The 24,601-nt window shown below is 46.3% G+C and overlaps 1 protein-coding gene across 1 annotated transcript in view; it reads right to left on the reverse strand.

Annotated features, from left to right (window-relative positions):
• Positions 1-267: 267 nt before the first annotated feature.
• The window catches only part of PRSS35 (serine protease 35), a 57,545-nt gene continuing 33,211 nt past the window's right edge, over positions 268-24,601 (reverse strand). Inside the window, exon 2 of the mRNA XM_069235608.1 lies at positions 268-8,587. Within this exon, the coding sequence (XP_069091709.1) occupies positions 7,312-8,571 (1,260 nt within the window). The 5' untranslated portion in view covers positions 8,572-8,587 and the 3' untranslated portion in view covers positions 268-7,311. The remainder of the gene's footprint in view (positions 8,588-24,601) is intronic.

Below are 24,601 nucleotides of genomic sequence, written 5' to 3' on the forward strand. Positions count from 1 at the left end.
GGGGGACAGGGGAGTAAAATTAATATGACCCATCCCAATACGGCCGATCATCACTGGGGAACTGACAAGGTTTGCACCATTCTTTTAAGTTGGGAATGGCCATAAGTACTAGTTAATTGCATGGTGCCATTCGGTCACTGCCATTGAACCACCGTCTTTATTACATACAATATCAGAAAGCTTTTACAACCCGAGATCTTGGCACGATTAGTTGGAAACATCATATGGCTGTGCTTGTAAATAAAATGCAAAAACTTCACACAAAAGTGCAAACGTGGCAGATTTTATAGTTTGAAACAATCATATACAGGCAGCAATGGAAAACTCTGCTTTCTCAAAGCATTTTCACAATTACGTGGAATAACACCAAGGTTATCAGTATGCTTCTTCATGAAAACTGCTGGAGAAAACGCCTGCCAGTTAAATATGTCTATCTGCATTAAATATACATCATTTTATCAAATAAAATATTGTTTCCGAGAGTGGTTCAGCTCACTGTATCTAGGACAGCTAGAATAACTCGATTTTATTCTATCGGAATAAAATTAGCACCAAAACCGCTTATGTGCATGTTCTAAAGATTCCTTGTTAGATCATGTGAGCACGAACCTAGCACCAGTAAGAAATTGAATTTTAAAAAGATTTAGTAACGTATGCATTTAGAAAAATATCATGCAAAACGGCATTGCTACGTATACAAAATTGATCCTTTTATGCTAAACAATTGTGTAAATTCAGAAAATCTACAAAGTTATGGAGAGTTGTATAGGCTTTTTTATAGGAGTCCTGGACCAATGGAGAACTAATAAGGAAGTCTGACAGACAAATTAGACTTTGCCTTTTTAATTCCGGCCCTCTCTTGCTGAAAACAAACCATTAAGATCTACAGGTGTTTGAAGTAATTCATAAACAATGTTCTTATTTTTACCCACCGTGGTGCCTTTCGTAATGAGATTCAGTCGAGAGAAGCTGGAGACTGTTGGGAGATACCTTTGGGACTAGGGCTCTCCGTTTCCCATTGGAGAGAACTGACAAATTCTGATGACAAGTGAAAATTAAATGTTCTCACTGATTAGATAGTTTTCTCTTTCCATATTGTTATCTGTAACTACGCACTGAGGTGGCAAATGAGGAGTCCCTACTGAAAGATGATTCGGTGAAATGTATATTATAAAGTGTTTGTCAAATTGTGTGACTTGAAAGTTGTGCATTTTACTCACTTAGGGCCAGAATTATTCAACGGCTTGCATTGTCATTGCATAACGCAAGGCGACACAAGGCAATGCATGCTTTTAAGTCAGATTTATTATGCCATACAGAGCCACCCTGCATGGCTGTGTGTGGCATAGTATAACTGAAGTAACGCAAGGCAGAGCTACTCTGCATTGGAAGGTGTTCCATAGGTGGTACGTGGGTGTTCCCATGCACTCACCTATGGTTTTTGGTGCATTCCCAGATTTACTCTAACAAGTAAACTTAAGAATGTGTCAAAATGCTATGCCTTCCCAGGAGAGGTGTAACTAGTAGAAATATGTTTATTTCTCCTTGTTATTTCCAGTTTCTAGGTGAGCTGCATTCTACAGCACACAAAGAAAGAAGAAAATGCCTATATGGATAGTCTTTAGACAGGAAGGTGTCCTTTCCTTCAGAAAAACAACCCTGGCCGTAACACGGGCACCTTTGCACCACGGCTCAAGGCTGGTGCTTTGGCGTTTGGCAGTCACAAGTGAGCCAGCACAGAGAGAGCGTAGGAATGCAACATATGTTAGTAACAATAGCACAGCACAGCAAGTAGTCTTGTTACACTACCTTGCACCAAATGATTTTAAATGTGGCCCTCAACATTTATTTTACCTTGCACTGTACCTGGAAGTGAATTTATATTCACACAATTCAAACATTTTGCATTTTCAGTGAAATGCTTAATGGAAAATGTATTAACTGTACAGTGGGGGAAATATTAAGATGAAAGGGTAAGGAAATCAATGGCACACTGCTTTTACTAATGTATGCCTAGTTGCTTGATTCAGCTTTGTAACTTGCCACTAATGTCAATTAGGAGTGGTGGATGTGTCATTTTTGGCATTCAGCAGTACCTTGGATGGTGCTCCGTACGGAAGATTTTTGGACACGTTAAGCAATCTCTGGACGGTGTAGAGCTCTATTATGGTTGATGTAAGAGAAATAACTTCACATGGCATCATTCCTGCAATAGAAGCTGTCCTACTGATTAGAAATAAACTTTCACAAACCAATTGTTAACTTCAATGACAATCATTTCATGACAGAACTTAAAGGAGAGTTGGTGATTAGAAGTGAACCCAATATTTTCAATAATTTATTTCGATTTCACAGCTACTTTTAGCAATGTGAGTTCAGTCAGATACTAGACCCACCTTCTATATCAGGCATTCCTGCTTACACTTTAGGATTTTCGCTGAATTCAATGGGGGGAATTCATCATTGCTCCCTTGTGAGCACACAGTGCCTTGGTATGCTACACTCTTTGACCTGCCTTCCTTTGTGCTTGACTTTACACATTGCTATGCAGTCAGCATTGTAGCTCACAGTGCCACAACCGCTATGTCTAAGTCAATGCCCATGTCCTACTCAGTGGCGTAACAAAACTTGAGTGGGCCCCCTCTGAGCTCACTTTAGAGCTCTCATGCCAGGGTACTGAGCTGCAGGACTCCCTTGAGCTCAGGGGCCTCCCGCACCGCGGGGCATGCGGGGGCCTTTGTTATGGCACTGACCCTACTTGCTTATCCCATGTCGAAGTATGTCCCTGCACACATCGTTTCTCTTTAATGTCCATAGAGTTCCCTTATTTTCTGTGACCGGCATGTTGTCTTGTGTGGGCCTCGTCTTTTTCTTACCATACGGATGTCTCCACTTAACGCCTTCTCTTTTCTCTCATACTTTTACTTTGCTGCTAGTGCTGCCACCTTTTTACCGCCCGTGTGAAGGTGCTAGAGTTGTGATTATAGCATGGGATTGGCCTGTGTGGAATCGCTGTGACATATTAGCTGCATATATACGTCTTTAGACCAATAACATGCTGTTTTTGTTGATATGTCAATGATGATAAACCTAAGTGACTGTTCATACTGAAAAATAGATGTAGGCTTCTAGAGATTCCAGGAGGGGAAAATGCCTGAAACATATTCCATTTGCATGCTGTACTTGATTTTCTGAAGCAGCCGTCTACTCTCGTATGTGTACTTTCAAAATCCCAGAACTGAGAGCCAAGTGACTTAAAATTACATTGATGTGGTCTAATTTGACTCAGTCTTTGGTGACAATTGAAAAGGCACAGATAAGGCAAGCAGTGTCAGAGCTCTTGAGTTACCCATTAAACTGAACCTGTAGCATCAGTGTTAAGAGGAGAGCAGGTGCTAACGAGTGCTGTCCACTGACCCTCCTGGAAAGTAAAGCCCATATTTATGGGCTTTGTGCTGCAGGGCAGCGCAGCAAGTCACTTTGCTGCTCTGCCCTGTATCACAGAGAAAGGGCAGGAATGTGCCATATTTATCCAATATGGCACATTCCTGTCTTTTCCCCCTGCTCTGGTGCTCTTTTGGCAGCCTAGCACCAACCCAGCACCCTTGCACCATGGTGTAAGGGTGTGCTCATTGCATGCAGACACAACATAGAAAGAAGAAAAAACAAGGAGAAATAAGCATATTTATCCTCGTACGCCTCTCCTGAGGAGGTGTATCTTTTTGGCACATGCCCATGTTTACAATTTGTAAACCTGGGAACGCGTCAAAATCTATGGATATTGTATGGGAACACCCATGCAACACCCATGGAAACTCCTCCCTCGCGCAGAATAATGTACCTCAGCGATTTGCGCTGTGTTACATTACTCGAGATTTATAAACCCACGCAGGGCCACACATGGTGACCTTGCATGGCTTCATAAATCTCATTTAAGGTTTGTGTCACTCTTGCACCACGTTGCCTGGTGCAAGAACGACGCAAACCAGGCCCAAATTCGCTCTTGAGCAGACTGTGAGTGATGTCCGCTCTGTGTAACTGCACTGTAAGGAAGAGTACAAGCACTTCAGAACTCCACCTGAATGCTTTCAGTGAGAGAACACTAGTCCACCGCAGAAGGGTGCAGAAGGTTCTGTCAAGCTTGGGTCACTGTCCTTATCACACACTGGATAATGCCAGGTGCGTTGCTAAACAAAAGTTTGGTTTTCTGCCCACTCCCTATTTCAAACCATGAAGTGCATCTCAGAAGGTGGCCCAACCACCACTTCTCTCAGAACTCACAGCACATGCACAAGGGCTTTATGATAAATATGCATCATAGTTTATTTACAATGCAATGCTTTTTAATGAAAAATACGTGTAGGCTGCCCAAGAGAGACTTGCCAACCACTACCAAGAGAGAGTATACCAATAACAGAATAAGAAAACTATTTTAGCTTCCATTCACAAAAGGGTTATGTTTAGAGCTCATTGGCCCAAAGATACTATGGCTTACCGCCTACACACTGGAGATGATGTGCTTTGGTGCATAAAGTAGAGCACATGATGATCAATTTCTGAGAGCAAAACCTACCTAGCACCAAAGTTTCACATGGTCACAGTGCTAAAAACACCTTGCATTTTGCAGGAAAATGCCCCTGCTTAAATTTATGTTTAAAGGGGGAGTGCCTGGGTGGGGTCAGCACAAGCTGCCATAGTATTTGAGGCAGAGGCAATCAATTAAAATTACATACACTGGCTTTGCATTAAATTCTAATGGCAAATCAAACCTGGTGCAAACACAAGGCAAGTGGAATACTGCATAATATTCACATGTGTACCATTTCTAATGTAAGCAAAATTACAGGCTTTACACAACTTTTCCTTTGCCATTTGACATTGGATAGTAATTTGTCTTCAAGGGTGCTCCTTCAAACACACGATACTGGATCCTCACTCTTGCGCTGTAGTGCAACATCTAGCATCATGCTAAACCAGCATTTCTTGTATGACCGTCCATGATGACATCCTCAGCATATGACACTCAGGGGAAAAGTTACATGGAACTGGCGCAGCGCGGTGTTGCACCAAAATTGACAGTGCCCTGCTGCCTGCTCTGAGACCCAGGGATGCACCGCATTTACAAAAATGCAGCACACCCCTGTGTTTCACCTAGCACTGAGGCTAAATTTAGCTGCCAACACAGGCATCCTTGCATCATAGTGCAAGGATGTCTGTGTTGAATGGAATGATTGTTTATGTGTAGAAAGGTGTCCCTTCCTGCATATAACCAATCTGGCAATTGGGTACTTCTATGTGTGCTGCAAAATGCAGCACACATAGAAGTAGCAAATCGTCATTATTGAATGATTGTTTCTATGCAGGAAGGGACACCTTCCTGCACATTAACCATCATTAATGGCCTTTTGCTTTTTCTGTGTGATGCATTCTGCAGCACACATAGAAAAAGCTAAAACGAGGAGAAATAAAAGTATTTCTCTTTGTTGTGCCATGCTAACGCCACCCATGGGGTGGCATTCATTTTTGGCAGTGCCTCACATTTACGATTCCTTGTACTCCCCCCTGCAGCAGAAAAATGTATCGGAGGAGCCCATATTTACAAGCCCACGTTAGGCCACAAAAAGTGGCTTAGTGCCACCTTGTAAATATGGCGCAGTGCACAGCGCCACTGAAGCGTTGCTAAAAGCGATGCTCCGGTGGCGCTAGGGACATATATATATTTCCCTTTATATTTTTACACTGTCCAGTCCTTTCTCTTTCAAGCAACACAGCCCATTGCATGAATAATGGTAGATTTAGGCCTAACCTTGCTCACAGAGCTTTCAGCCAGAAAGGCCAACCGAATTTCAGGAGATGCTTACCTAGGATTAGTAAGGCCCGATATGGGATACGATCTTTAACCCACCTGGTTACTACCCACCTGAGCAAGTTATCTGTGAGACTCTTAGACAATCATGTAGTCTGAAGAAGACTCCTGAAAACGTATCTTTTTACATGTTCATGTTCTTGCCTCTCCCTCTGGAGTCTAGTGTTAAGGTGCTTATTCAGGTAACAGTTCTCCGTTCGGGCTCAATATGGAAAAAGGTATATCGCAGAGATTTATTTCTGTGCACACAGGTTTGAATCTGGTAGAGCGGGAAACAGACACCATGACATTGATGCTGTGAGATAAGCTGGAGAGGAATTTTAGGTTTCAGATGTTACATTAATAAACGGAGGGCTTACATACACTTAACATTGAATCGTTTCTTGTCCGTAATGGAAATAGCTCCCTGAATTTGATCAAAATCTGACAAAGTATATGTACTAGATATTTGCCCCAAATTTTCCAACAAAAATAGGCCTTAAAACTCAACTAATTGCAAGGGGTGCTTCCAATCAGATTGTCCAGTCTAAACAGGATAAGGCACAGTATCCACAGATGGCCCTGTGAGTGCCGCCATCTTATCTGCAATGTGACCAATGACTAATCTACAGTGCTGTTTGAAAGAGCTTCTCTGATTTCCTCTAGGCAGCATCTGCCAAAATGTGGGTCCTTTGGTTTTTATAAATACACTGCCTCCTTAATAAAGATGGAAAGGCACAAAATTAAATTTTGCCATATGGGCCATTAGACACAAGCTCCTGAGCAAAATCAGTGTTTATGAGACCTGAGGTATTACTTTCAACCTGCTGCACCTATATGTAGTCCAGAAATGTGAACTCATTCACTACTCACCCCCGTGACAAACACATGGCACAGATTTGTGGCCTGACCTGTGAAATGGCCTTACTGTGCAATAGCTCATTAACATTTGCAGGACATTGCTGTATTCCAATTTTGCAGGTGTTTAACTGCCCGAAGTAAGGTATCCCATACACTTGCTTCACAGAGAGAGAGAGAGCACCATTTGTCATTAGCACATGTTTTCTGAAGGTTTTCAGTGTACTGGTGGCGAAATATTTTGCAATTTCACAGCTTCATACTGCAAGATGGATCAGATGCATGGTGCATCATGCTTCAGAGCCTGGGAAATGCAAACATACACTGAAAGTCAAAACAAGTCTAAACGCTATTTTCAAGCAAACACGAGAAATAATGTTTCCTGAACTGAACGGTCTTTGAGTCATATTCACTTTTGACACAGGTCGCTTTTTGGATGTCAAGTGACTCTACTGAAAACCCATGCCTCAGCGAGCTTGCAAACAAGGGGGTACATTTCAATTTTAAAACGTCTTTGCAGTATTGCATGACAGAGGGTCAGCGTCCTCCTTAGATCCAAAACTTTACACTGAGTGTGGGTGCTGATAATGTTTTGTGTGTGGTTGCAGTCAACCAAGAGTGCAATCAGCATCATTGCCATGTATCCAGAGGCAGATTTGTGCATACTTTAATGGGGTGATCCTCACTGCCACATTATAATCCTGCTGCACACCGTTCACATCAACCCACTGGTGGCCAGAGTATATGGCCACGATCTTGCGCTTCCATTTCTTCTTGTTGATCGGATCCTTGAGGCGTATGTAGATGCCCGAGCCACTGGAGCCGGGCTCGGCATCGCAGTACTGGTAGAAAAGATGGTTAGATTCGTCCGACACACTGCAGAAGCGATAGACCAACTGGCCAGGCCGGTCATCATCGAAACCAGAGAAATGCACCCTGCTTCCTGGCATCTTCTGTATCGGTATACTAATCCCCAAATCCATGTACTTCTTTTTGTGAGGACGCTTGAGTTCTAAAACAGCATAGTCATAATCCAAGGCAACTTCATCTGATGTTTCTTTAAACCAGCCTTTTGGGATATGGGTACTTTTTACTCTAGTCCACTGAAATGAAGGCTTTCCATCACCACTGCCTTTGTTCCTCTTTGACCCTTTGTTTCTCTTACCATCTTCTGCAGATCTCTTTGCAATGCTTCTCCCTCTCAATTCACTGGTGTCATCAATGTGTTGCTTATCATTGGATGAAACCTTTGAGTTCCTTTTTCCTCCTCTCCGCTTCTTGCCACCAGCCCCCTTTGATCTCATCTTCATCAACCCCACCCTCAGCTTTTTTCCCGTTTTAACGTAATCCCGGCCATCGTGAATGCAGTGGGCAGCTGTCAAGATGTGTTTAGGGGATATGAGGATCCCACTGCAGCCTGACGAGATCTTGACCGCTGTGCTGAATGGAAAGTTGGTCATGAAATGCTTGTCTGCGATGTTGAATCTGCTGTCCGTGCCATAGACCTGCCTCTTCCTTCTTGTTCTCCCTGTGGCGGTGCCCTCCTCAGTAAGCATGTCTGGCGACAGGCCCTGGACGTTCACCCTGGTCATGGTACGAGTGCCATTCTCAAATACAGTTTCGTATGACAAATACTCCTCCAGCTCAGACAAGCTGGGTGGTGACAGCCTCTTCTGGCACTCAATGGCACATGTTCCGTTCAGCTCCAGCTTGGTTTCTGCCTCGAACCTTGGACTTTCGAGGTGGACAGTTCTCTGGTTTAGAATTTGGGGTAGCTTTCTTAGGTGCCAGGTGAAATCCTGTTCCACTCCTCGGACGAGGCTGATTGTGAGCAGAGAAACCAGTAAGAAGTGCAGCACCTGGGACATTTTGGTCTTTCTTGTTCTAGAAATAGAAAGGAAAATCATGATTAGACTCAGTAAATGGCTCATTTGGCTATGCAAACTTGTGTTTTAGTAGCAACATTGATTTTGTTCACACATGATGCCCTATTTTGGAGTGGGGCAACCGTCACTTGTTTTCCCTACAGGGACCACCATCTGTGCCCTAGTAGGAAATTGCACAATTTCCACCCTGCAGATGGAGAAGGCTCCCTGTACATCATGGTCGATATTATCTTGCTCTGAAGAGCAAACTCCTACTTTTGGACCCAGTGCCTCTAATGCAGCCATCGCAGATGTGGTTCCACAGAAGGCACAGAGATTCTCGTCAATTTGCCAGTCTATTCATTCTGCATGAAACAGAATCTCTTTTCAAAGGGAGCTTCTCCGTAGCTCTGATAAACACACTGTAATGCCATCAACTTCATGTATACACAATTGTATCCCCAACCTTACTCGGTAAGGCTGTATAAACTCAAAGAATATCCAGGACTCTAGAGAGCATAATTAAATTGTGACCAATTCAAGCAAAATGTGGCAGAACATGTAACAAAATACAGAATGCACACCCTAATAAACACAATTTAATGTATCTTTCCTCCGAGCTGCAACCCAACTCTTATTTACATGTCTATAGCCCATATCCTCATTTTCCTTCTTTCAACTTCACTTGACAATCTTAGGCCCATCTTGCAAAGGTTTCTCTGCACAAAACCATATGTGAGTTGAAATTTCACACACTTATTCACAAAATCAGAATTAGTAGAATTTTACAATCTAAAAGTTCAGTCACGACAGCAGGAAATCTGTCATATGTCTAAGCATAGGAGTGGCAACCCCTAGGAAAGCACCCACAAACTCAGGCCCATATTTACAAGGAGCTTTACGCCACCTCAGTGTAATTTTGTTTTGATGCAGCAGTGGTGCAATCAGTGATCCACACTGCTCACTATTTGCAAACTGGCACATTGGGCCCAATGTGTCAGTTTGTAGAGGTTTGCGTCACATTATACCTGTGGCAGGTATAATGTATGCAGGGTAGGCGTTCCCACATTAAAAGCCACATAGAACTGATGCGTTAAAATTACAACTTTTCACTGCGTCACTTTGTGACTTGACTGCGTCAAAATCCCTACGCCGCCTCAAACCAGGCGTAAGGATTAATGCAGGGCTTTTAACATGGGACACACCTCTATGTTCTGACACATTGCTGGAGTTGCATCAGTTTTTCAACCAGCTCCCACAATGCGTCACCTTAGCTCCAAAAGATGTATCAGAATTTCTGATGCTTCTATGAATCCTTGTGCCATGGAGCACTGTATTATGAATACAGTGCATAAATGGGGTTGTAAGGGCATTTGCAGCAGACACAAGTAAACTGACGTATCAATGCTGATGTGTCAGACCTTGTTAATGAGGCCCTTAATGCTTGCATATCTTTCCAAACATTTTGCAAGGAGTTTCCCACTTTGAATGTGCACATAATCCTACTCCTGTTAAAGATAGGATTAGCAGAATTGAGGACAGGGGGTTTCCCCAAAGTAAAATTAAAAATATATGTTCCTTGTTCAGAAAAATGTGTCAAAGCGCAATTCAACCAGAATTACTTGTGCACATTTTCTGCCAAGTGAAGGATGCACATCAGTGCATTTTGGGAAGTGAGGGTGGGGGCCTCGTGAAAATCTACGTGCTCCTAGGATTGTTTACGAATCTACAATAAAGCAGTAATCGAATAGAAACTTAGGGAGAAAGCAACTGGAGTAGATTTCTGCCTTTGGCTTCTGGAATTTTTGAATGGGTGCCTTTGATCTTTTCTTATCCTTAAAATAAACTTTGTACAGATTTCCCTTTAAAAAGAATATTCAAATGAGTATGACTGAATGTTCTGCTATTGTATGACGATGACCTTTGAAATACAAACAGTAATAATGGCATTATTCATCTCTTAGGGGCATATTTCCAAGCCCCTGTGCACTGATGGAACGTCACTTTTAGTGATGGTCTGGTGGCACACACTGCAGAGCCAAATTTACAAGGCCACGTAAAGCCACCCTGCGTGGCTTTTCATGTCCTTGTAGATATGGAGTTAGGCAATGCACTGCAAGTCGCTGTGTTGACTCTGCAATAGGGGGCATACCGTGGGTGTTATGGTGAGTGTGCCTACCTAACACCCATGGCATTTGACACAGCCCCAGAATTAGAAGCTTTTGTAAACCTGGGAATGCGTCAAAAACCCACACCTCGCCAAAGGAGGCAGAAGGGAGGTGCAACAAGGAGAAATACCTTTATTTCTCCTCATTTTTCTTTTTCTATGTGTGCTGCATTCTGCTGCACACCTAGAAAGAGGAAAAAGCCTCCCTTGCAATGTGGTGCAAGAGTGCCTGCATTGGTGCTAAGCAGCCCATTATGAGCCAGTACATGGGAAAAGGACAGGTATATCATAGTTACAATGCATTCCTGTCCTTTTCTTTTTTGGTGCAGGGCAGCAGAGCAAAGAGGATTGCAGAGCTGCCCTGCATCAAAAAAATATATATATATTCTCCTTAGGGGCATATTTATACTCTGCTTGCGCCGGATTTGCGTCATTTTGTTTATGCAAATTTGGCGCAAAACAAACACCATATTTATACTTTGATGCTAGACCCCTCTAACGTCAAAATATCTCAGTGTGCGTCATTTTCTGTATGCGTGAAGCCGCCTTGCGTTAATGACATGCAAGGTAGGCGTTCCTGTCTAAAAAATGACTTAAACACCCGTACGCCATATTTATCGAAGCGGGCAAAAATGGCACACGGCTGGGAGGCGGAGCTGGAAAATGGCGTAAATCCCGATTTGCGTAAAAAATTAACACCTGGGTCAGGGCAGGCGTTAAGGGACGTGGGCTCTTTTCCATGGTGGGAGACCATGGAAGCAGTCCGCAGGTGCCCTTCCCTGCACCCAGGGACACCCCCTGCACCCTAGCCCAATCCTGGAGGACACCCATGGATGTTTTGAGGTTGGCATGGGGGGCCTAACTTGGGTCCCCCTACATGCCACTGTGCCCAATGGCCATGCCCAGGGGACAGAAGTCCCCTGGGCATGGGGAAAGAAGTCCCCTGGGCATGGCCATTGGGCATGGGGGCATGACTCCTGTCCTTGCTAAGACAGGAGTCATTCCCATGGGGGTTGTGCATCAAAAAATGGAGCAAGTCAGGTTAGAGCCAATATTTTGTACTCTAATCTGACTTGCACCATTCTTTGGCGCACAACCCCCAGTCTTCCCTTCGCCCCCACTGCCCGGTTAGAGTCATTTATTTTGACGCAAACCAGGCCGCAGCGCCGGCTAACGTAAATAAGGCACTCGGCAGTTGCGTTGGAATGGCGTTAGCCGGCAGTAAACTTTTTGACGTAAATCTGCCCTGGCGCATCTTTGCGTCAAAAAGTATAAATATGGGTCTTAGTTTGTCAATGTTTTAAAATTCTTGAATATTGTACCCTGACAGTGCACTATGAGGATAATAAACACTGCCAAGGTGCTATCTTATGCTGTTCTTCGTACTGAACTCAAAGGTACTTAAGATATCCTGGTGATTTATTTTATGGGCGTACATCATTTTATATTATACTAAAGTGAAGTAAAATGTGACTTTATCCCTGATTCCTGAGGAAGTGTTTAAGCTTATGCTGGCAAGTCACTTTCAGTCTGTGGGACGGAGGGGAATATTTAATTGCTAACATATATTGCGGTTATCAGTCGTATCTTCTCATTAATTTTAGTTATTAATCTTCATAAAAACATTTCATGTAATTGGTGCTGTTTAACAGCAACACACAATACACAATGTATTCAATGTGTTGACTACAGTGATAGAAACTCACTGGTGTTGAGTATGGTATACTTTCAAGTCTCTTTGTTACGTTTCAGGAAACATTCTTTGCATTCTAATGTATCTAACCTGTGGTACTTCGGAATTATGAATAGATATAAGATACTCTAACTTCTACTTTAAACAAATCCATTCTGAGATTTGTAGTGCGGAGTTATCAGTTCTTCAGTCTATGTATGAGATACTGTATTTGACTATTGAAAGCTCCTATTGAATGCCACCACCATGGTGGTCTTTCAGCAATGGGCCTAACAAGCACAATAGGTCGGAGACATCACAGAGCGAGAGGCTGCATTTCCAATAACGAAGATTGTTTTACCTTGCCGAAATATGGGCTAGAATGTTCCAGACCTAAAAAGGGAGGAGGTACCACAGTGTGGAATGTTGGACAACAATTTGGAACTGACTCATCTTGATCTGAGGAAGGGTAGGATAAAGATGAGAACATCAAAAAATGAACACAGTCTCCTGAGAGGGCTGTAGTGTTCAAACGTTTGTTTCGATGAACGTAACACCTTGATGATAAACAGCTCAGAGAATGGTGCACAGGAATTACAACTGGATTTATTTGACTAATCACAGCCCGCAAGAGTGAAAAGGCAGATTGTTTATTTTTTGTCCCAAAGGGATCTAGAAGCAATACGTTGCAGTTATCGGAGTCTTCGGATGACAAGAGGTAGAATTCCAAGACAGATGTATTTACCACAGTAATGTCTGGAAAAGATGACAACATACCCTACAGTTGCTAAGCATGGAAGAGAAAGCAGGGCCGGAGTCATTTGAGGTAGAAAAACATATGCTAACAATGGAGTTGACTTGAGGAGTCAGGCTGAGATTGGAATGTAGACAAATGGCCACCTTTCTGATGGAGAGGGGGAGAACAGGCCATGGGCTTAAAGTCGACAGTCAGCTACAGGAAGACGATTGCTCTGGACTAACATTTGTGAGGAGGACCTCCATGCTATTATCACTGAGTTTTCACCAAGTACTACATCATCAAATGCTTCTTAGCCGTGAGAGATTGGAAAAGGTTGGTTGGAAATTCTGTCTACATAGATCACAATTTTGAAGTTGTCTCTCTAGGAATCAAAGGGAAGTGCTAAATGATCAGGTCACAGAAGCTAAGGCGTAGAGACAGATGATGAAAAAAGGTGAGAGAGTGTTAGACCTGACAGCCTTAGGGTAGTCACCCCTAACTTTTTGCCTGCCTCCCTCCTCGTTTTTGGATACTGTTTTTGCTGGTTTTTAGACTCTGCGCACTTTACCACTGCTAACCAGTGATAAAGTGTATATGCTCTCTCTCTGTAAACATGGTAACTTTGGATCATACCTGATTGAACTATTTAATCTACTTATAAGTCCCCAGTCATGTGCACTCCAGGTGCCTAGGGCATATAGATTAAATGCTACTAGTGGACCCGCAGCACGGATTGTGCCATCCACTTAAGTAGCCCCTTTTCCTTGTCCCAGGCCTACCATTGCTAGGCCTGTGTGTGCAGTTTCACTGCCACCTCGACTTGGCATTTAAAAGTACTTGCCAAGCCTAGAACTCCCCTTTTTCTGCATATAAGGCACCCTTAATGTGTGCCCTGGGTATCCCCTAGAGCAGGGTGCTGTGTAGGTAAAAGATAGGACATGTACCTGTGTAGTTATATGTCCTGGTAGTGTAAAACTCCTAAATTCGTTTTTGCACTACTGGGAGACCTGCTCCCTTCATAGGCTAACATTGGGGCTGCCCTCATACACTGTTGAAGTGGCAGCTGCTGATCTGAAAGGAGCAGGGAGGTCATATTTAGTATGGCCAGAATGGTAATACAAAATCCTACTGACTGGTGAAGTCGGATTTAATATTACTATTCTAGAAATGCCACTTTTAGAAAGTGAGCATTTCTTTGCACTTAAATCCTTCTGTGCCTTACAATCCACGTCTGGCTAGGTTTAGTGACAGCTCCTTGTGCATTCACTCAGACACACCCCAACCACAGGGTACTCAGCCTCACTTGCATACATCTGCATTTTGAATGGGTCTTCCTGGGCTGGGAGGGTGGAGGGCCTGCCCTCACACAAAGGACTGCCACACCCCCTACTGGGACCCTGGCAGACAGGATTGAACTGAAAGGGGACCTGGTGCACTTCTTAGCCACTCTTTGAAGTCTCCCCCACTTCAAAGGCACATTTGGGTATAAAACAGGGCCTCTGCCCTACCTCATCAGACACTTGCTGGAGAAGAAACCGGAACCAGAAACTACATCCTGCCAAGAAGAACTGCCTGGCTGCTCAAAGGACTCACCTGTCTGCTTTCTACAAAGGACTGCTGTCTTGCTGTTGCCCTGCTGCCTTGCTGAACTCTTGTCTGGCTGTGAAAGTGCTCTCCAAGGGCTTGGATAGAGCTTGCCTCCTGTTCCTTGAAGTCTCAGGACCAAAAAGACTTCTTCCTTTCACTTGGACGCTCCGTGCGCCGAAACTTTCGACGCACAGCTTGTTTCGCGGCGAGAAAAACGCCGCACACCGACGCTGATCGACGCGACGCCCTCGGGGCGATCGAGACTTCGACGCACAACCTCGCAAGGACAAAGCCGCTCGACTTTCCAGGAGAAATCGACGCGACGCCCACCGTGAGTGCGAAACTTTGACGCACGGCCTCGCAAGGACAACGCCGCCCGACTTCCAAGGAGAAATCGACGCGACGCCTGCCGTGAGACCAAACTTTCGACGCACGGCCTCGCAAGGACAACGCCGCCCGACTTCCAAGGAGAAATCGACGCGACGCCTACCGTGAGATCGAAACTTCGACGCGCAGCCCCGCAGAACGACGCGCAGCCGGAAAACAAGCAGGAGAATCCACGCACAGACCCGGGACATCTGGTAATCCCCGCGATCCACAAAAAGAGACTGTCTGCGCGCCGGAAAACGACGCCCGACTTCCCCGCGTGGAAAAGACCGACGCAATTCTGTGTGTGCTGAGGAGAAATCGACGCACACACCCCTTTTTCCACGCATCTCTTCTCCTGTGGCCCTCTGAGGAGATTTTCCACCAGAAACCAGGTACTTTGTGCTTGAAAGACACTGTATTGCATTCTAAAGGACTTAAGACACTCTATATCACTTCCCTGTGATATTTCTACAATTTTCCATTGCAACTTTATTCTTTTTGACCTACAATTATCCTGATAAATATTATATATTTTTCTAAACACTGTGTGGTGTATTTTTGTGGTGCTATATGGTGGTATTGTATGATTTATTGCACAAATACTTTACACATTGCCTTCTAAGTTAAGCCTGACTGCTCGTGCCAAGCTACCAGAGGGTGGGCACAGGATAATCTTGGATAGTGTGTGACTTACCCTGACTAGAGTGAGGGCTTTTGCTTGGACAGGAGGTAACCTGACTGCCAACCAAAAACCCCATTTCTAACATTGGTGATCAGCGGTGAGGATAGGACTTGTATTTGTGCAGTGACATACAGTAGCTAAGTATTTCACTACATACCCACAGTTGAAGGTCAACTTGGTTTTTATCTCTTTTTGAAAATCCGTTTTTTTCCTGACAATTTTCAAAAACTAAATCCTCACTCAACATGTCTCTGACTGGGTCTCAGACAGGGGACTTTGACCTAGTCCAGTTGGATACATACACGGTCAAACAACTAAGAGGATTCTGCAGGGCATTAAGGGTACCCACCCAAGGGGCCTCCAGAAAGGAGGACTTTCAAGTGGCGCTGAGGGCCTGGGCAGAAGCCCATTTAGAGGATGATGAGGAAGAGGAGCCAGAAAATGGCCCCTCAGAAGGATTTCCACTATCTATGGATGGTGTTACCACTGCAATTGTGCACCCTTCCAGACCAGGGAGCAGTGTCTCCATGCAAAGCCTGACCGCAGAGGAAAGGAGAGAAGAAAGGGAGTTCCAATTGCAAATGGCAAAACTGAAAATTGAGGCACAACAGGAGGAGAAGAGGGCAGAAAGAGAAGCCAAACAAGCTGAGGCTGAAAGAGCAGCCAAACAGATTGAAGCTGAAAGAACAGCCAAACAAGTGGAAGCTGAAAGAGCGTTGGCTGAAAAGAAACTATTGTTGGCTCATGAACTGAGTCTCAAGGAGCTGGAGATCAAGGCAAGACAGTCTGAATCCAGCAATAATGGTGGCAGCATACAGACAGGACCTGCTGGAGAAAAGAAGGTTCGTATACCCAAAAATGTGGTGCCCAGTTTTGTGGTGGGAGATGACATAGATAAATGGTTAGCTGCTTATGAAGTTGCACTAAGGGCTCATGAGGTTCCTGAAGGGCAATGGGGGGTAGCTATGTGGGGTTATGTGCCGCCATTGGGGAGGGACACACTTCTCACATTGGATCCACCGGATCAAAACACATACCCACTCCAGAAAGCCACTTTACTTGCCAAGTTTGGGCTGACCCCTGAGGGATACCGTCAGAGGTTCAGGGACAGCACCAAACAAACCACACAAACATGGGTAGATTTCTTTGATTTCTCTAGTAAGGCACTGAATGGATGGGTGCGGGGCAACAAAGTAGCAGATTATAAAGGTTTATATGACTTGATCCTGAGAGAGCATATGCTTAATGTTACTTATACCGATTTGCGCCAGCACCTAGTGGATAGTAAGCTGACTGATCCCAGGAAGCTTGCTGAGGAGGCGGACCTCTGGGTTAGCACCAGAGTGTCCAAGAAGGTACCTGGGGGGGACTCCCACAAAGGTGGTCAGGGTTCCCAACAGAAGAAAGAGGGGGGAGATAAACTTACAGATAAGGAACTCTCTAAAGGCCCCCAAAAGAATTCCCAGGGAGGGGGTGGCAACCCTTCCTTTTCCAAATTTGGGAAGAAACCAGGGACATTTGACAGGTCAGGAAAATCTAGCCCCAAATGCATGGAGTGTTACCAATATGGTCACTACAAAGGCGATCCACAGTGCCCCAAGAGGGCACCGTCCACTACCGGACAGGCGCCTGGGTTGACTAGTGTAGCACTCGGGGGGGAGATGGACCCCACTAGCTTTGGGGAGCAGGTAGAGATTTCCCTAGTGTCCCTGGGAGAAGGAGAAATGATGTCCAAGGTCCACATGCCTAAAAATACTTCCAAGTACCGGCAGTGGGTCCTCATTGATGGGCAGAAGGTGGAGGCTCTGCGTGACACAGGAGCCAGTATGACTACTATCAAGAGTCAGCTGGTGTCCACAGAGCAGATAATCCCGAATACATTCCACCAGGTCATAGTCGCTGACAACCGCGAGAGTCACCTACCGGTGGCTCGGGTTCCCTTTGAGTGGGGGGGGGTCTCTGGTACTCTGAAAGTAGCTGTGAGTCCTGCCATGCCTGTAGATTGTCTATTAGGCAATGATCTAGAGCATACTGCTTGGAAAGAAGTAGAGCTCAGATCTCACCTGGAGATGTTAGGGTTACCTGAGTGGGTCTGCATGACCACCCGGTCCATGGCTGACCGAGAGGGAAGTCAAGGGCATCTGGAGCCTGGAACGATGGCCCAGGGAGCTGCCAAGAGGAGGGACGAGGGGCGCGGGAAACCGGCCCCAGAAGTTCCCACAGTGGCTGACGGGGCTCCTGAGGAGGAGACTCCCGAGCCAACTGGGGAAGACATTGCCACCCTAGGTGACTTACCGGAGCTTGCTGGCTGGCAAGTTGAGGGTGGACCCACCAGGGAGGAATTCTGCCAGGCGCAGAAAGAGTGTCCCACTCTAGAAGGGTTGAGGAAACAAGCCTTAAACCAGGCAGCAGGTGACGCCTCTGGTAATCACCACCTATATTGGGAGAATGATCTCCTCTACAGTGAGCCTAGGGTTCCGGTCTTTGGGGCAGCACGTGTGCTGGTGGTCCCCCAATGTTACCGAGCCTTCCTACTGGGTCTGGCTCACGACATTCCCCTGGCAGGACATTTGGGACAAGACAAGACCTTCAACAGGCTTGTCAACCACTTTCACTGGCCCAAAATGAGGACACACTCAGACAAGTTCTGCAGGGCTTGTCCTACCTGCCAGGCTAGTGGTAAAGCAGGAAAGAGGGTTAAAACCCCCCTGATTCCACTCCCTGTCGTTGGCACCCCCTTTGAAAGGGTGGGCGTCGACATTGTTGGCCCCTTGGACCCCAAAACTGCCTTAGGCAACAGGTTTATCCTGGTTTTGGTGGACCATGCCACCCGGTACCCAGAGGCAATCCCTCTGAGGACCGTAACTGCATCGGTGGTAGCCAGAACCCTGATGGGGATATTTACCCGTGTGGGATTCCCCAAGGAGATAGTGTCTGACAGAGGCACTAACTTCATGTCCGCGTACATGAAGCATCTGTGGGATGCGTGTGGTGTAACCTACAAGTTCACCACACCCTATCACCCCCAGTCTAATGGGCTTGTGGAGAGATTCAACAAGACCCTGAAAGGCATGATTGGTGGCCTCCCTGAGGCCATGAGGCGTAAATGGGACGTCCTCTTACCATGCCTTCTCTTTGCTTACAGAGAGGTCCCCCAGAGGGGGGTAGGGTTCAGTCCCTTTGAGCTTCTCTATGGGTACCCCGTCAGGGGACCCTTAAGCATTGTCAAGGAGGGATTGGAGAACTCTCCAAAGACACCCCCTCAGGACGTGGTCAGCTACATGTTGGCCCTCCGCAATCAGATGACCCGCTTCTGGAAAGAGGCCCAAAGTAACCTGGAGGCCAGTCAAGAGGTGATGAAACAATGGTGTGACCAGAAGGCCACTCTGGTAGAGTTTCAACCTGGAGACAAAGTGTGGGTAATGGAGCCAGTAGAGCCCAGAGCTCTCCAGGACCGCTGGTCTGGCCCATTTGAAATAAAGGAGCGGAAAGGGGAGGCCACTTACCTAGTGGACCTCCAAACCCCTAGGAACCCCCTAAGGGTGCTCCACGTGAACCGACTAAAAGCTCATTTTGAGAGGTCGGAGATCAACATGCTTCTGGTCACAGATGAAGGAATGGAAGAGGAGAGTGAACCTCTCCCTGACCTCCTCTCTGCCCAAGAAGGTGATGGGTCCGTAAGCGGGGTCATTCTGTCTGACTCCCTGACTCTAAACCAGAAAGGAGACTGCTATGAGCTGTTAGAGCAGTTCTCCCCCCTCTTCTCCCTTACTCCGGGACTGACCCACCTCTGTGTTCATGATATTGACACCGGTGACAGTCTCCCTGTGAAAAACAAAATTTACAGGTTGTCAGATAAGGTGAAGGCCAGCATCAAGGAGGAGGTCTCCAAGATGTTGACGCTAGGGGTTATTGAGAAGTCCAGTAGTCCCTGGGCCAGCCCAGTGGTGTTGGTCCCCAAGGCTACTGCCCCAGGCGCGAAGCCAGAACTCCGGTTCTGCGTGGACTACCGGGGTCTCAACTCAGTCACACGGACTGATGCTCACCCCATCCCCCGAGCTGATGAGCTCGTGGACAGGCTAGGCGCTGCCAAGTTCCTGAGTACGTTTGATCTTACTTCAGGGTACTGGCAGATCGCCCTGACTGAGGGGGCTAAGGAAAGGTCCGCCTTTTCCACCCCTGACGGCCATTACCAGTTCCGGGTGATGCCGTTTGGATTGAAAAATGCCCCCGCTACCTTCCAACGGTTGGTTAACGGGGTCCTGGCTGGCAAGGATGCCTTCTGTGCAGCCTACCTGGATGACATAGCTGTCTACAGTTCCAGCTGGGAGGAACACCTGCTCCACCTCAAGGAGGTGCTTCAGGCCCTGCAACAGGCAGGCCTGACCATCAAGGCTAGTAAGTGCCAGATTGGGCAGGGTTCCGTGGTGTACTTGGGACACCTAGTAGGTGGTGGCAAGGTGCAGCCACTCCAGGCCAAGATCGAAACTATCAAGGCCTGGCAACCACCTCGAACCCAGACTGAGGTGAGGGCCTTTTTAGGCCTCACCGGCTACTACCGCAGGTTTGTCAAGGGCTATGGTACCATTGTGTCCCCCTTGACACAACTCACGTCCAAGAAGCAACCTAGGTTGGTGAATTGGACAGAGGCTTGTCAGAAAGCCTTTGACGCCCTAAAGGAAGCCATGTGCACGGCCCCCGTGCTCAAGGCCCCTGACTACTCCCAGGAATTTATCGTGCAGACAGACGCTTCAGAGCATGGCATAGGGGCAGTCCTAGCACAGCTAAATGAGGAGGGCCAAGATCAACCGGTAGTCTTTATTAGCAGAAGGCTATTACCACGGGAACAGAGGTGGAGTGCTATTGAAAGAGAAGCTTTTGCTGTGGTCTGGGCACTGAAGAAGCTGAGGCCCTACCTGTTTGGGACTCACTTCCTAGTTCAGACAGACCACAGGCCCCTCAGATGGCTCATGCAGATGAGGGGTGAGAATCCAAAACTTCTGAGGTGGTCCATTTCCCTACAGGGGATGGACTTTACGGTGGAACATCGCCCAGGGGTTGACCACGCCAATGCTGATGGTCTCTCCAGGTACTTCCGCCTTAGCGATGAGAGCTCCCAGGAGGTCGGGTAGCTCTCCCCACTTTCAGCTGGGGGGGACACATGTTAGACCTGACAGCCTTAGGGTAGTCACCCCTAACTTTTTGCCTGCCTCCCTCCTCGTTTTTGGATACTGTTTTTGCTGGTTTTTAGACTCTGCGCACTTTACCACTGCTAACCAGTGATAAAGTGTATATGCTCTCTCTCTGTAAACATGGTAACTTTGGATCATACCTGATTGAACTATTTAATCTACTTATAAGTCCCCAGTCATGTGCACTCCAGGTGCCTAGGGCATATAGATTAAATGCTACTAGTGGACCCGCAGCACGGATTGTGCCATCCACTTAAGTAGCCCCTTTTCCTTGTCCCAGGCCTACCATTGCTAGGCCTGTGTGTGCAGTTTCACTGCCACCTCGACTTGGCATTTAAAAGTACTTGCCAAGCCTAGAACTCCCCTTTTTCTGCATATAAGGCACCCTTAATGTGTGCCCTGGGTATCCCCTAGAGCAGGGTGCTGTGTAGGTAAAAGACAGGACATGTACCTGTGTAGTTATATGTCCTGGTAGTGTAAAACTCCTAAATTTGTTTTTGCACTACTGGGAGACCTGCTCCCTTCATAGGCTAACATTGGGGCTGCCCTCATACACTGTTGAAGTGGCAGCTGCTGATCTGAAAGGAGCAGGGAGGTCATATTTAGTATGGCCAGAATGGTAATACAAAATCCTACTGACTGGTGAAGTCGGATTTAATATTACTATTCTAGAAATGCCACTTTTAGAAAGTGAGCATTTCTTTGCACTTAAATCCTTCTGTGCCTTACAATCCACGTCTGGCTAGGTTTAGTGACAGCTCCTTGTGCATTCACTCAGACACACCCCAAACACAGGGTACTCAGCCTCACTTGCATACATCTGCATTTTGAATGGGTCTTCCTGGGCTGGGAGGGTGGAGGGCCTGCCCTCACACAAAGGACTGCCACACCCCCTACTGGGACCCTGGCAGACAGGATTGAACTGAAAGGGGACCTGGTGCACTTCTTAGCCACTCTTTGAAGTCTCCCCCACTTCAAAGGCACATTTGGGTATAAAACAGGGCCTCTGCCCTACCTCATCAGACACTTGCTGGAGAAGAAACCGGAACCAGAAACTACATCCTGCCAAGAAGAACTGCCTGGCTGCTCAAAGGACTCACCTGTCTGCTTTCTACAAAGGACTGCTGTCTTGCTGTTGCCCTGCTGCCTTGCTGAACTCTTGTCTGGCTGTGAAAGTGCTCTCCAAGGGCTTGGATAGAGCTTGCCTCCTGTTCCTTGAAGTCTCAGGACCAAAAAGACTTCTTCCTTTCACTTGGACGCTCCGTGCGCCGAAACTTTCGACGCACAGCTTGTTTCGCGGCGAGAAAAACGCCGCACACCGACGCTGATCGACGCGACGCCCTCGGGGCGATCGAGACTTCGACGCACAACCTCGCAAGGACAAAGCCGCTCGACTTTCCAGGAGAAATCGACGCGACGCCCACCGTGAGTGCGAAACTTTGACGCACGGCCTCGCAAGGACAACGCCGCCCGACTTCCAAGGAGAAATCGACGCGACGCCTGCCGTGAGACCAAACTTTCGACGCACGGCCTCGCAAGGACAACGCCGCCCGACTTCCAAGGAGAAATCGACGCGACGCCTACCGTGAGATCGAAACTTCGACGCGCAGCCCCGCAGAACGACGCGCAGCCGGAAAACAAGCAGGAGAATCCACGCACAGACCCGGGACATCTGGTAATCCCCGCGATCCACAAAAAGAGACTGTCTGCGCGCCGGAAAACGACGCCCGACTTCCCCGCGTGGAAAAGACCAACGCAAGTCTGTGTGTGCTGAGGAGAAATCGACGCACACACCCCTTTTTCCACGCATCTCTTCTCCTGTGGCCCTCTGAGGAGATTTTCCACCAGAAACCAGGTACTTTGTGCTTGAAAGACACTGTATTGCATTCTAAAGGACTTAAGACACTCTATATCACTTCCCTGTGATATTTCTACAATTTTCCATTGCAACTTTATTCTTTTTGACCTACAATTATCCTGATAAATATTATATATTTTTCTAAACACTGTGTGGTGTATTTTTGTGGTGCTATATGGTGGTATTGTATGATTTATTGCACAAATACTTTACACATTGCCTTCTAAGTTAAGCCTGACTGCTCGTGCCAAGCTACCAGAGGGTGGGCACAGGATAATCTTGGATAGTGTGTGACTTACCCTGACTAGAGTGAGGGCTTTTGCTTGGACAGGAGGTAACCTGACTGCCAACCAAAAACCCCATTTCTAACAGAGAGTAAGGGGCATATTTTACAAGAAAGTGGTGCATCGGTCCCGATGCGCCACTTTTTTTGCGTTGCCCCTGCCCCACCTAACAACACCATGGTTGCGCCATATTTACAATCCCCTAAGCAAGCGTTAAAAAATGACGGAAAAAATGGCACAGTGAAATGTTGTAAATTTCACTGTGCCATTTTTCGGGCCTCCCTGCATTGGAATGCCCCCCTTGTATACATTATGTCTAGCACAACCATAATGTGGCGCAAGGGATTACAAATTGGCACAATGCAGGCATTGTGCCACTTTGTAAATGCAGCATGGGAGAAAGGCCTCCCTAACGCTGTCTCGGCGTTAAAAAAATTATGATAGGACAGTGCAAGGTGGTGCTAGGGCCTTGCAAATATGACTCTAAGAGAGAAGAACCCTGAGGAATTCAATGGACTCTAGCTGTTATTCTTGTGAGATGGGCAGATGTATTACATAAAAGTGGGTAATAATATATACTGTTATTATAATGACCTGTTCATGGTATGAGCTGTCTAATTAGTAGTTATATTTTTTTCTTTTATGAGCTTATTTGATGCACTTAACTTTCTGCCAGAGAATCCTGCTCAATAAAGCACAGTATGGGTATATACTAGCTATGAATGTGACACAGAGTAAAGTGGACCTAGATAGAAGTGACCCAGGGCCTAATTTAGATCTTTGTGAAGGGGACTACTCCATCACAAATGTGACGGATATCCTGTCCACCATATTACAATCCCATTATATCCATCGGAGATCGTAATATGGCAAATGGGATATCCATCACATTTGTGAAGGAGTATCCATCCTCTAAGATCTCAATCAGGCCCTCAGTTCTTTCCGCACTGGTCCATTAGACATATAAATAATGATGGAGATCACTTGGCCTACCTATCGTCCACCTATATTTCTAGCCACCAGCTCACACCAGTCTTGTGTTTCTACAGCACCTTGTTACCTTACTTTCTGTTACAGATTTTGTCATCAGCACCACCACGGGTAAGATGTTTATTGTTTTCAAAGTCCTTGATACAGAGGAGTCATGGGAAGACGTTCACATGAGAACACATCAGAGTCAGTGAAATAGTGAGGTAGGAAGCAGGAACTGGAGAGACTCCCCAGACTATCAGCCGGAAATTAGCTAATGTGAGCAATCATTTAGAGGAGAAACAGATGTCAGACAAAGGAGCAAACAGCTGGTCGGGGAGAGGCTTCTCAATGGCAACTAGGCACAAGCAAGCCAGGTTCACCATATTGGTGATGCAGCTGGTACCTATGTCAGACAAACAGTTATATTAAGGCCAGCTACACTTCATACATCCAGTACCCGATGGAAATTGCAAAGCAATAGCTGTACATCCTCAGACACCAGACCATGCAC

The sequence above is a fragment of the Pleurodeles waltl genome, chromosome 5 (genome assembly GCF_031143425.1).
Source record: "Pleurodeles waltl isolate 20211129_DDA chromosome 5, aPleWal1.hap1.20221129, whole genome shotgun sequence".
Lineage (NCBI taxonomy): Eukaryota > Metazoa > Chordata > Amphibia > Caudata > Salamandridae > Pleurodeles > Pleurodeles waltl.